The 12,422-nt window shown below is 47.6% G+C and overlaps 1 protein-coding gene across 2 annotated transcripts in view; it reads right to left on the reverse strand.

Annotated features, from left to right (window-relative positions):
* Positions 1 to 12,422, reverse strand: part of LOC149361869 (uncharacterized) — a 109,366-nt gene that overhangs the window by 51,126 nt on the left and 45,818 nt on the right. Inside the window, exons 4-6 of one of the 2 annotated variants that reach the window (XM_089569607.1) lie at positions 10,540 to 10,581; positions 6,477 to 6,530; positions 1,955 to 2,091 (exon numbers count right to left, since the gene is read on the reverse strand). In XM_089569607.1, coding sequence (XP_089425733.1) covers positions 2,020 to 2,091; positions 6,477 to 6,530; positions 10,540 to 10,581 — 168 coding nt within the window. In that variant the 3' untranslated portion in view covers positions 1,955 to 2,019. Of the gene's footprint in view, positions 1 to 1,954; positions 2,092 to 6,476; positions 6,531 to 10,539; positions 10,582 to 12,422 lie in introns of those variants that run through there. The other variant, XM_089569606.1, reaches the window with a different exon arrangement.

Here is a 12,422-nt window from a genome sequence, read left to right on the forward strand (position 1 = left end):
AGGCCCTTCCACCGGCTCCCAGACAAGATCCCCCGCAGAGAACGTGCCCTCCTGCTCCGACTTCGGATCGGATGCTCATGGACGCCGACACGCAAGTTCGTAGTTGGTATGGCCTCCTCCCCTGCCTGTACATCGTGCGGGGATACAGGCACCCTGGGTCACCTGTTGGGTGCATGTCCTACTTTTGCTCTGCCTCGTAGCCGTCTCTTTGCAGGCTACCGTGCCCTCGGCCTGCCAGCAGACACGGAGGACCAGCTGCTGTTCCCGGCCCGGAACCCCCTGCCCGCCTGCCTGCTCCTGCTGGCCTACATCAAGGAGACCGGCCTGGACATCCTTCTGTAGCCCGAGGAGCCTGGACCTGCAGCCCAAGGACTGCGGCCTCCTGGACCTGCAGCCTTGGACCTGGACCCTTCTAGACCTTCGGCTCCTCCCAGCCACATGAAAGTCTAGGAATCTGCCTCCCCAGCCCGGTGCTTGCACACTATCCCAGTGCGCCGAGGCTTCCCCCGCGAGCTGTTGTTGCGGCGGCGGCGCTACTCCAAGATCCCTCCCCCTGCACGGACATGGACCGCTCCCGTCGCGGCGACGACCATACCCCCTCCCCTCTCCCCTCCCTACATCCCCCTACCCCTTCCCCTGGTCCCCAAGAGTGGTGCCACCAACTGGCCAACATACGTCGGGACCAGTATCCCCTCCCAAGAATACCCCAAAGTAATCAATCAATCAATTACCGTGCTTAGAACTGCTGTCACCGGTTTGGCCTTCTTATCTTGCTCAGTGGGACTTGCAGTGCGGTTGCGACCTTTGCAGGGGCTGGAGTTGTGGCTAGCAGGCTAGCCGGAGAGTTCTGTAGCATAAGCCAAAGCAATACGTGTGGCAAACTCCTACTGAGCTTACCTGGTGCATCGTGGAGAAGGACGGGCGGGCAGGATACGCTGGGCAGGAGTGGCGGGGAGGCGGCCAGAGGCCATAGAGTTTCTTACTATTACCTAGAGGCGAAAGCTGGCGGCGCTGCACTTCAGCCAACATGGACGCTCAAAGCATCATGGGGCGGTGAGCTACTTGTTGCGGCACAGTCGTAGTTTTTCGGGAACACGGAGTGGCACTACTGAGACGTTTCATTCCGAAAACGCTGTTCATGTGTGCGCAGACGACTTTCGCGCGAACGCAGTGTGCAAAAAACAGTAGTAAAAACGCATAGACACACGACGCCAATAAAAAGTTTCACTTTTCCTTAATGCCATTAAAAACTTTTTTAAAGTATCTAAGCAACAACATTTTTTTAAGAAACATATTTACTTTTAAAAATGCGTTTGTTAATTACGAAATATTAGTTTTTATAGTGTTCATTACTTGGCCAATAGGAGAGCGAGTAGTCTCTTATTTTGGGCAAACTTCGCAGTTAAATGCTTTTCTGCTTGTTTGTTGCAATCATTAGACAAGATATTGAATGTTAGGACGTTTGTAGTTATCAAACAGCCTTATTTTTCTATTATTTTTTGGCCAAAAGTTGCAGTTCCGCAACAAGTAGCTCACCGCCCCATGATGCTTCGAGCGCCCATGGTGGCTGAAGTGGTCACGAGGGGTCTCCATGCAAACTCCCATAGACGGGCTGCCAGCTTTCCCTCTAGGTAATAGTAAGAGACTCTATGCCAGAGGCGGCCGAGGCCAACATTGTGCTGACAAAGGGTGCGTTGGCGAGGGTGAGGCTGGTGCGGGGCCGGATGCTTGCGGCGGCGAAAGTGGGTTTGCAGTGTCGTTGTGCAGTAGCGCGACGTAGCAGGAGGTCCGCGAAAACAACCGCGCGAGCTCATCATACGGCCGACAACCCAAGGCATAGCAGGTGAGTCGACGCAGAAGGGCGGGCGAGAGGATATCGCAGACGAATGCGCGTTTGAACATGTACAGCGCACATGTAACATGTACATTCATGTACAGCGCTGCCTCGAACTGAGCGGACCATCCGGGGATGCCTTGGGGCCGGAACGCCGGAAACGGCGGGTCGAAGTCGTAGTCCTGCTAGCCCGTCATCCTGGAACGCCGCTGAGGGAGAAGATGCGGCTCGTCGGGGCACCAGGATATGGAGGTCGCCTAGAAGACGACCGTGGCGACATTTATTAGACGGCTGCCGTAAAGGAGTTAGCGGCAGCGGCAGTGTCCAGCTAGGCCAAAGTTGTTAATGGCGCGCACCCACTGCGGAGGTTTGGCCAAGACACAGGCGGCGACTGACAGGTGTTCAGAAGTTTAAAAAATGAAATTAAATGAAATAAAAAATAATAAATGGATAATGAAAACAACAATAATGATAAGTAATTAAGTAAAAAGAATTCAATTTGTTAATTTAAATGACCAAATCAAACACTGAGATCTGTGGCTGAAAGAGGTAACGGGGCTTAACGTGTCGTCTTCGAGAAGCTTTGGATAGAGACAAATTTGAAACATGAGAAAGAGTTTAGGACAGCAGCCGTTTTGTGTCTAAAATGAAGTTCGAATGGCGGAGAGCACATTCCAGTTACTGTGCCCAAGGCAGGCATCTTCAAACACAATCTGAATAGATGTATAATTTGCACACAGCGGAAAGATGTCCGAAAGGCGGATGTTTAAGAGGTCAAGGAGCGGTTGCACAAAGGAAATCAGTGGAGTATGAAAACGAGACCAGCTGTCGTTGAAAAGTGGCCTAGGCTGACGAAGGAAGATCAAATTTGAGGCATGAAGCGATGAATCGCACATTTTTGCAAATATTTGGACTGTTAAGAGCCGAAATCTTGAAGGCAATGATTGAATACGCGCTTCCAGGTACAAAACTGAATTGGCTACAAATTTTGGAAGGCCCAGACAAGGGCGCAACGCAGCCCGCTCCAGAAGAAGGGGGCGAAGTTCATACGCAGGAGCTCCAGAGAATAAGACAGAGCTGAACTCTAATACTGGACGGACATATATTCTATAAATCATCGGAAGCGAGTGTTTCCTTATGCCGGAACGAACGTTGCTCAGTCTGCGCAGCATACCGACTGCTCGGACTCCTTTCGCACTGACCTGATCTATATGGGCCCGACAGGAAAGTGTAGGATCGTAAATTGCTCCGAGGTGCTTGATAGTTTGAACTTGAGGACTAACAGGGTTCCGATGGACAACATAGATATTACCTGGATAAGAGAGCGAAAACATCAATAAAGCGCATTTGCTGACAATAAGACACAGGTCAGTGTCCCTGACCATTGGTCCAGGACAATGAGTTAAGACTGTAAGGACTGATACATAGAGTATATGTCATTCTCGGGAGCAAAAAAGGCGATGTCATCAGCATACAAAACGCCCCACGACGTTCTCTAGCCCGTGCCAGTGACACCTCGTCCTCTTCGGCATTTCGCCCCTGCCGGCCGCGCGGGTCGCTACATACCAATTTCCCTCACCGGTGTCCCCCCGACGGCACTGGGTATTGTTAAAGATGAGGTAGCATGGCCGTGCGCCGGAGAGGGAATGAAGGACGTCGGAGACGAGGATGCGGGAAAAGACATGGAGAGAAGACTTTATACAAGAGAATTTACACTATTTACAAGTGAGCTCGGTAACGAGACGCTCACTGCTGGAACGCTGCATGGGGACAGCACATGTTGAGACCATCAGATGAAAAAGAGCCCGATGAAAAAGCCCCTCGGCCGTACCGCTGCCGAGGTTTTAAAGAGTTCCCTTTCTCTCGGTTCCCTACATGGGGGCCGGCCTGCCGAGGAAGGACGTTCTCAGTGGCACCAATCACAAACACACACACACACTCCCGAGGGATAACCGCCGTCACGCGCTGGGAGAGGGGGAACGATGCCATCCACGTAGTACAGACGCCGGAATGTCCACGAGCGGCGTTCCCGCGCATTTCATGCCTCCGAACGTGCGTTCGCAGTCGGTGTAAGGGAAACGCTCGCTCAACCAGGCAGACGGACGCGGCTTCCGTGGCAATCCAGGCGCTCACCCAACGCGCGTCTCGGGGTTAGTCGGCGTTCCGCTGCAGCCATGCCGTTTGCTTCCCCACGACGAAAGCGAAACGTAAGACTGCCCCGCCGGGGGAAGGAGAATCCTATGGACAGAGGACAGCATCCGCGGTCCGGAGGGATGTCACCTGAGGCTGGTCTTAACCGGAGTCGGTGGTCTCTCGGCGGTTCTCGAGCTCAGCGCACCCTGAAGGCTTCCTTTGGACGTGCAGGCTCACAAAGGGCACTGCAAAGTGACTCGTGCTCCGCTAGCGTTAGAACCTCGCCGAAAACCCAACCGCTCAGTCAGCAAGCACGACACAATCCCCACTAAGCAATGCCAGGCTCATTCCCTCTCACAAAGCCAATTAATCCCTGGGAGTAGTCCAGCAGCACTTAGGAAGTGTCCACAAATTTGCACATTGCACAAGAAAGCGCATCTCAATTTAAAACAATAAACAAAACCAATAGGTTCAAAATCCTACATCAGGAAAAAAATCACCAGCAAACAGCAACTATGATGCTGACTCTTGCGTTAGGGACCTCAACTTAAGCTATCGGCATTACCTTTGAGGCTCCCCTTTTTGTGATGTCTTCCGATTCGTAATGACCACGACAATTACGAACGCGCTTGTTTCCACTTCATTCTGCATGGCAGGATACTGCCGTCACCTTGCATAACCGTGCAAAGCTTAGCTCAACATCGGAGCCATTCCCCACGACGAAGGCGAAACGTAACAATATTGAACCACGCATCTACCGCATGCGAAGCTGATGCTCAAACGTCTGGGCTACCGCTGCTATCAATGAATCTAAACAAGAACGGCTAAAGAAAAAATAAAAGAGAATTTGAAATCAAATGCCCCTTAGAAAATGAGGCACGACATGCCTTGGGCGGACATCCAAAGCGTGGGCCAGGAGAAGAGCACAATATGTTGGCTAATGCGAGGAATGAAAGCTATGGGTGGCAGGTGGCAGGCACACAAAAAAAATGAGATGACAGGTTAAGTTGTGAAAATGCAAGAACAACTCAAGCCACGCGAAAAACGAAATTACCAAAGAGGGCAGGAGAAGGAACGGAGGGAGGAAGGAAAGAACAAGGATGGAAAACAGCGAATATAGGCAGTGAGCCATTCTGTTTCACGAAAAAACTAGCTTTAAGCCCCCCCCCCCCCCCCCCCTCCTCATTTTGTCGGCGCCGGCCACAGGACCAATAACCTTACAGAGTTGTGAAGGAAGCAAATGAATCAGAGAAAAAAAGTGACTGCCAAATATGAAGTAGGAGCGCTAGCAGTTTGGTTTCGACTTCGTTTCCGGTGTTCGGATCTTTTGCTCACGCGTGCAAGCTCGAAGTTGTTCGAATGCGGGAAATAGAAGCGAGCAAGGACAGGTAGTCAAAGGATAGAAAAACGCAAAAAGATGGACGAAGATGCAGAATGTATTGGAATGCCGAGAGCTGCTTGGTCGCGACATATGAGGGTGCCAGGCATCTGTTTCACATTGTGACTCGGGGATTGGATCGGGAGACTGCAGCGGGCCTGCGGCATGTCGCACGTTGATTTTGACGGACTGGATGGCGCAACCCGCTAGCATGGTCTGAACCCGTCCCTGCCAGCGGCCGCTCCGCATACTATGTCACGTCAATCTAATTGATCGCCTACAATTTTCCCGTGCCGGCCTCTTCCCCGGCTTAACGAGATATACTCGCGCAGCAACCGTCTCCGGGCCATGCCTTTCGCTTTGACTGCTCCCGATAACTCTGTTGTGCTAACGCGATCCCACGAATCCTTCACATTCTGCCACTTCACCACCAGTCACAATCTTGAGAGACGTTTGAACACCTGCTATATGCTGTTTCTGTAGAACAGATACAGGCTGAAAGCATGTTGTGCACTTATTGGATAACATTTTGGTCACCCAAATTTCTGTGAATAAGCCGCCCTGAGTAAGTTGAAGCCAGTCGTCCTGTCTAAGCTTTCGCTACTCTCAGCCTGATCATATTGACCAATGCGAATATTTCTAGCGTATAACGGGGGTATATAATGAAGTTGAGCAATTTAAAATGCTGCAGAAATGTAGGCCACTAGATTGCATCTCTACTGAACTTGAACTTGATTCCTATGGTTCTACTAAAGATACCGTACACTTGAGCCTTTCATAGAAAGCTGAAGAGTTTCTGTGCTTCGTTTTTTAACTGAATTTTGTCTGAATAATTATGTTGCTCCAGAAAGGCAGTCAAAAAGTGCCCACTGCCGCCAGAAGTATTTCAAAATTTCTATTTTCTTGGGAGAGAAAGAAACCGGTCCACTCTTTTCTCCAAAGCAGCGTCTTACGAGGCTATAACGCGAGAATACAACATCATTAAGTTGGGGTAGTTAATCACACATCGTACTAAGAAAACAGCGCGGTGACATCACTTAGGAGGAGAGTGAAGTACTCTCATTAGTATTCGCCACACAATTATCAAGAAAGGAGGTTGAAGAGAAAATAAAGCCATAATGGATTACGCACCGCTGCTTCTTCAACTATTTTCATTTGCTCAATGGGGACCATCTTTGTTCCAAGCTGAAATAAAGAAAATACCATTCATTCTGTAGCAAAAACTGCACGCTGTCAATGTAATTTTCTTAATTTTATTCTACTCAAGTCTAAATTGACCTTTGAAAGTGATAGTGTAGTGAGCGTGAGAAAAGAAGCGTTCATGGCTTGGGTTGTCAACGCCATTACTAACCGAGAACTGTTAATAATTTTCAGAATTGCGCACCAGATTTCGGCGAGCAGACTGCTATTCAGCTTCTCAAAAATCAAGAGCATATACATCAGGAGATAACATTCATATAAAAAGCGTAAGTTCGGAATGCACAATAGGCTCAAATTTATACAATAAGGTTTTCGCGCTCCAGGCAGAGTGTTGTTTGGACGCGCCGGGATTCGGGGCAGATTGTTCAATTTGACAGGCTAGCTTTTTCCAGATTATAGGTGGCAGGGTTTGCTTAATGCCCCAAAGATTTAAGTACCACCACGGGGGTTTCCAGTCTGTCCCGATATACAACCGCGATACACTTTTGGCGCAGGAGAGGCATTATCCATGTTTCCTTAGCGACTAAATTAGAATCCGTCATGCGGCACAAGTGGTGTTGGTGAGGCTTCCATCTATGAGCCAAAATCTACGCTCTCTCGCTCATTATTCGCACAGCCCTTCATTTTAGACTTTTATTTTTTACGGAATTGGGAAAGTAAAAGTCAGACAATATTTTCTTGGGTGAAATGCCGGTATAAATTGAGTTATTGAGCAAACAGTATCCTTATCACGAGTTTTTCGTGTCCTTTTTGCTGCAGAAAGCTATGTATTGAGAGCTATTTTCAGTACAAGATCAATGCCGCATGTTTTGCTAAAACCTCATCAAACAATGGAAATGACAAGTTGAGAAAAAACTGTTTACTAATATATATTTTAACTCATATATGGCAATTATTTCATCGTGTACATTACCAGTGTCCTACATTGCTCTTAGACTACACTGCAATCTCCTACAGTGCTCTGCCTTTACACTGTGAAAATATGCATACAGGACCACAGCGGCCGCTTTAAATGAACAAAAGCATCGGAGAAGGACGACTTTAGCCGGGATAGCGCTTGATGCAGAGAGACTGTCGGTATATGCTAATAGGCTTCGCCCGCATCAGCAACGCCAGGTCAGTCTCTCTGTCTTGATCTCACGTCTCCAAAACTCACCTTTAGAACTTATCTCCAAATTAAGCGAAGACTCAGATAAAAAGCATTAAAAGAAGCTTACAATCACCAGTTGCCCGAAAATACCGCTCCTAATTAAGTACAAGATATCGGATCATTTTTGTGCGATGCCTGCCGCGTTATGAAAAAAAAAAATGTGCGTTCTCTAGATGTCGCATTTTCGGCTAGAATGCAGATTTGGCCAGATTTTTAGGAAACCTCTCATGGATGGAAGAATCAGGCGATATGGGGCGTCACCAGAAAACAAACGCCCCTAATTAAAGAGGAGCGCGCGTACTTCTTAGAGCTCACATTATAATTTTTGATGACTGAGCCTCTGACGATTTTGTTTCGCTTCGGGGTGCTACAACGAGTTCTTTATGGTATAATAAAGCTATAGGTATTTATTTGAGCACCTTGTGTGCAGCTGCTTTGCGGGCAGCGTCTCAAAAGTGTTCTTCCTGTCTTTCACCCGTTGCAAGTTTTTAGCCGCGGCTTTGTGCTTACATGCTGCGCTCAAAATCACGAGGCTCCACCGGGGAGCATCTCTGGCCCTGCCGTAATGCGAGTAATACTCGGCGTCACCGCTGGCGGCCGGTTCATAACAGCGGCGGCTGATAATGCGCCGGCCAGTAGTTGCACCCTACACCGATCACTGCAGGCTGTTTTCATAACAAGCGTTTAAAGGAATTTAAGCGGTGTCCTTCTTCTAGAACACATACCTTTGGGCTAGTGTGTTCATAGCAGAGACGTAGAAGTGCAAAAAAACACGGACAGAGAAGGAGACTTGGACCGCATGAGCGCTCGTGTTGTTCAAGTCTCTTTCTCTGTCCGTGTTTTTATGCGCTTGTTCGTGTCTCCTTCTACTTTGACGAAATGTCTCGAGCCGCAGGCTGTGGGCACGAGGTGGTAAGGTGATCGGAGACACATGATAGTGGGTGTCGATAAAATTGGTTTAGCACCTCACATTGCCAATGCTGATGGGAGATTCAGTCTTGCTTTTGTTGTCTGAGTCGCCTGAGTCACTTTGGGACTTTAAACCCCCCCCAAACCATAAACCGTATGGCAAATAATCGTGTGGCGAATTTTGGTCGGGGTCATGTGCAAACGGTTTGATCACACGACCGATCATGATGGGCCACGGCACCTTTCTTTGTTACCACTTCGTGCGGATGACTACCACTAAGTAAGATATAGGGATTATTGTGAAAACAGCTCAAGCTGCAAACCGCACCTTCACCTATCTCTGCAGGTATATCGAAATGCTGTATTGAATCTGGACTTACCAGAAAATAGTTCCAAAATACACTGGTGGCAAGTAAACCCTCAATTTCAAGTAAAAAAAAAACATAACCATAGCATAAAATAACATAAATAACATAAACATATGCCAACTACAGTAGCATGGTGTTATGGGCCAGTTTGTTGCTATCCATGGTATGAAAAACGTTTTCACCACCAATTAAATGCACACACAAGACCAGAAACAAACAAAAGAGGACAGGGTAGCACTTTCAACTCATTTTATCTGAAAAGATTAGATGTTTAAATACATCGGTAAGAATGTTGTGCTCTGTGTGTGCGTTTTATTTCTGCTGCCAAATTTTCCAACAGCGTGAATGTACAAACTGCTAGACATCACATTTAGGTAAACGGCGGGCACATGTTGGATAGTGCCGCTGCCTTTTATTGCGTGGTTGTCCTAGATGAGAAAGCCCTTTCATGCAGCGCGTAACCGAGGAGTCCAGCGTTCTCTTAATTTGGGGATTTCATCTGCGTTATAATGTCACTTTAAAATAATCCCACTGTCGTGGTGCTTCGCTTTTAACGCGGTAACTTTAGAGGTCCCGTCGCATAAAAAATCCGGTGGTGTCAAGAAATTCTCAATGGTACACAGTGTCGTGGTGGCCCGGGTAAGTTCAACGTCCCACAACTATAACACAGTACTACGGGTATGACGTGAACAAACAATTCATCATTGCTCAGCAGGGTCGTGACATCATGCAATCACAATTTTTTACTGCCTCCATGGAAAGAAAAGAAACTGTGTTGAAGAGGAATACGGTCGAGCCTGGACTCTAATAGCTCTCTAGTGAATCGTGAGCCGGAAGCGCTACCCCATGACCACCGAGGAACTTTTTCTTTCTGTACTTCACGGAAGTACACCCACCCTAACAGGCTTCAAGTCCGACTTAACAAGGTCGCATCTCGCAACACGTCATATGCAATCACACCAGCATCCTGGTCTCACTCTGCCCGCACTTCAAAATTCCGGGAGACACACACGTGCATCGAGTAAAAGCAACTAGACAGGATGTCGACTCTGCACAGCATATACCCCCCGCACCATAGCATGCTGTGCTCTGAATGCAGACTTTGATGAACGTGGCGGTTCTGAGTGGCGATCTGTCATGCAGCTCTTCCACAATCTAAACAGCACCATGAGCACTAAAAGACCACATGGAACCTAAGAACCTTCCACTCTGAGCAAAAATCTGATCGTATACGGTGTAATCTTTTGGGGCTACCTTTTGACAGGTAAGGTTGACTTGTGATGTTTAAAAAACGTTCCTCGCTGGTCGATCGGCCGTAACGGCCACTGAGGAACGTTCGTTCAGTACGGTAGTTGAGCGGCTTTATTCGAACACCTCATACCGCATAACAATGCTATAGCGCTATACTGTTAAGGCTGCTTAAACGCACACAGAAATTTTATTTCTCGCTTCCATAGAGATGTACAATTCTAAACCTTGCGGTCTGGAATGAGATAAGCTGCGCAAAATGAACGGCAGGTTCCCCCATGGAACTCAAGGACTATTTTCAGAGATTTTGGCAACTTACCCATCGTGCCCACAGCCACTGCCGTGCGCAGGGTATGATGGTCTGATGAGAAGAAAAATATTTTTGATATTTTCATTCAAAGTGCAGAGAAGACGCAGTGCCGCTTCGGTGCAGCTTACTTAAAACAGATTGCACTGTAGAGAGACAACGATATTATATCTGAGTTCATCAAATTAAACTTTTTTAAAAGCACAAACAATTTCTGAGGAGGTTGGTGGCACGGCCATGCCAGACTTTATGCACAATACCAGCGAATGCACATCAACATATTAAGCCGCAATTCAGGTACCCCTTCCCCACTGCCACTAGATTCCCACTCTTATACTGCGATTGCAAAGCTTCACTGAAAACATCTACAGCAACAGCAATTATTTTGTCTATTCTATCCACGGGCGGGAAAGTACAAAATATAACGATCCGATTCATTTTCTACAAGGTGTCATCGACTTAAGTCCTCACTCCGAGAAGTAAGGCTGAGGCTATGAGCTTTCATGAACTGACTGTGCAGACTCTTTATAGCGAGCAAGCTACGGCAGCGTGAAGTCCTGCTCGCGCTTATGCGGAGGTATATCGCTTGTTTGGCTTTCGGCAAGCAGCGAACAGCCATTTTGGGCATTTCTCAGTGTGACAGCTTCAGTAGCAGAGTGCCTAACACTTCTTTCTTGTCTGTGTGTTTTTGTTTTTCTACAGATTACCTTTAGGTGTTAGGAAAGTCGAGTTCCTCTGCCAGTCCGCATGTCATCGTCCGTCCATCGTCTGACTACCCGCTATGACTCCAACGCCAAATAAACGAGCACCTCGAAAAGTGAGGTGTGCAGAAGGAAGAACTTAACATCTTTACTGACGGGCTATGTTCGTTTTCGTCTCAGTCGCCTTCTTTAGTGAAGCTTATTTTGCATTATTATACACCTGGCTTAAATGCGTCTTGAAATCTGAACTCCATGCAGCGGGCATTCAGAACATTCTCCTTGGGTAATATTTGATAATAAACAGCTTTGATATGGCAGAGGCTAGCGGAATAAAATGAGAGCAGAGGGAAAAAGGCGACCGCGTCAAATGAGGAGAACAATACCCATGTGGCAGCGATGACAACAAAAGGTTCCATGCGCTTACGAAGGACGACACCAGTTGAGTGGAACCAAGGAATGCCTAAAGGAATGTTATATTTTTTATTGTGTTGTCGACTTTACTTTACAGAAGATATTAACATGTTCCAATGCCAACCGTTTAGTATGCTTTCTGCTTGTATTCGTCGGAAGTCTGTCGCTGTAAGAGAAAGGTACTTCGCTTTGCTCTTGCTTTTAATCGCGCAAGCCGATTCCATTTCCTTCTCGTTTTTACTTTTATTTGAGACTTTTTTGGCCTATTGTTATAGTTGTCGTGTTTATAATTTATAGCTGCGTTCTAATAATGGGGCTGAGTGCCCTTATTTCCCGAAGTTCGGCAACCTGGAAACGAACATCAAAACGTGCACCCCCCCCCCCCAATAACGGGAAAGCAAAGACAAAAAGTAGCTCCGGACATCTCGACCAGCTGGGGTTTTTAACGACGAACACTGCCTCTAGAATTTCACCTACATCGAAATTCGACCACCACGGCCGGAATCGAGACCGCGTCGGTCGGGTGTCGGTCTGTCGAAGGTGGCGCCTCTGTTGCGAAAATATTGCTGTTGGCGTGAATGTGCTGATTTTCAAGGATGCATGTTCCCCACAAAGCAACTGAGATTATTTTCTGCTATACTAAAGTGTTAAAGAAGATTTAGTACCCTCCCCCACTGTAATGCCGCTTGGCGCTGTGGGTAAATAAATATGATGTTACAATGAGGCCACGACCACTTTTCTTTGCTCTTAGAATAGCAGGGATAAAATGCTACTCTCGCATCG

The sequence above is a fragment of the Amblyomma mixtum genome, chromosome 2 (genome assembly GCF_055824585.1).
Source record: "Amblyomma mixtum isolate Tamu chromosome 2, ASM5582458v1, whole genome shotgun sequence".
NCBI classification, from domain to species: Eukaryota; Metazoa; Arthropoda; class Arachnida; order Ixodida; family Ixodidae; genus Amblyomma; species Amblyomma mixtum.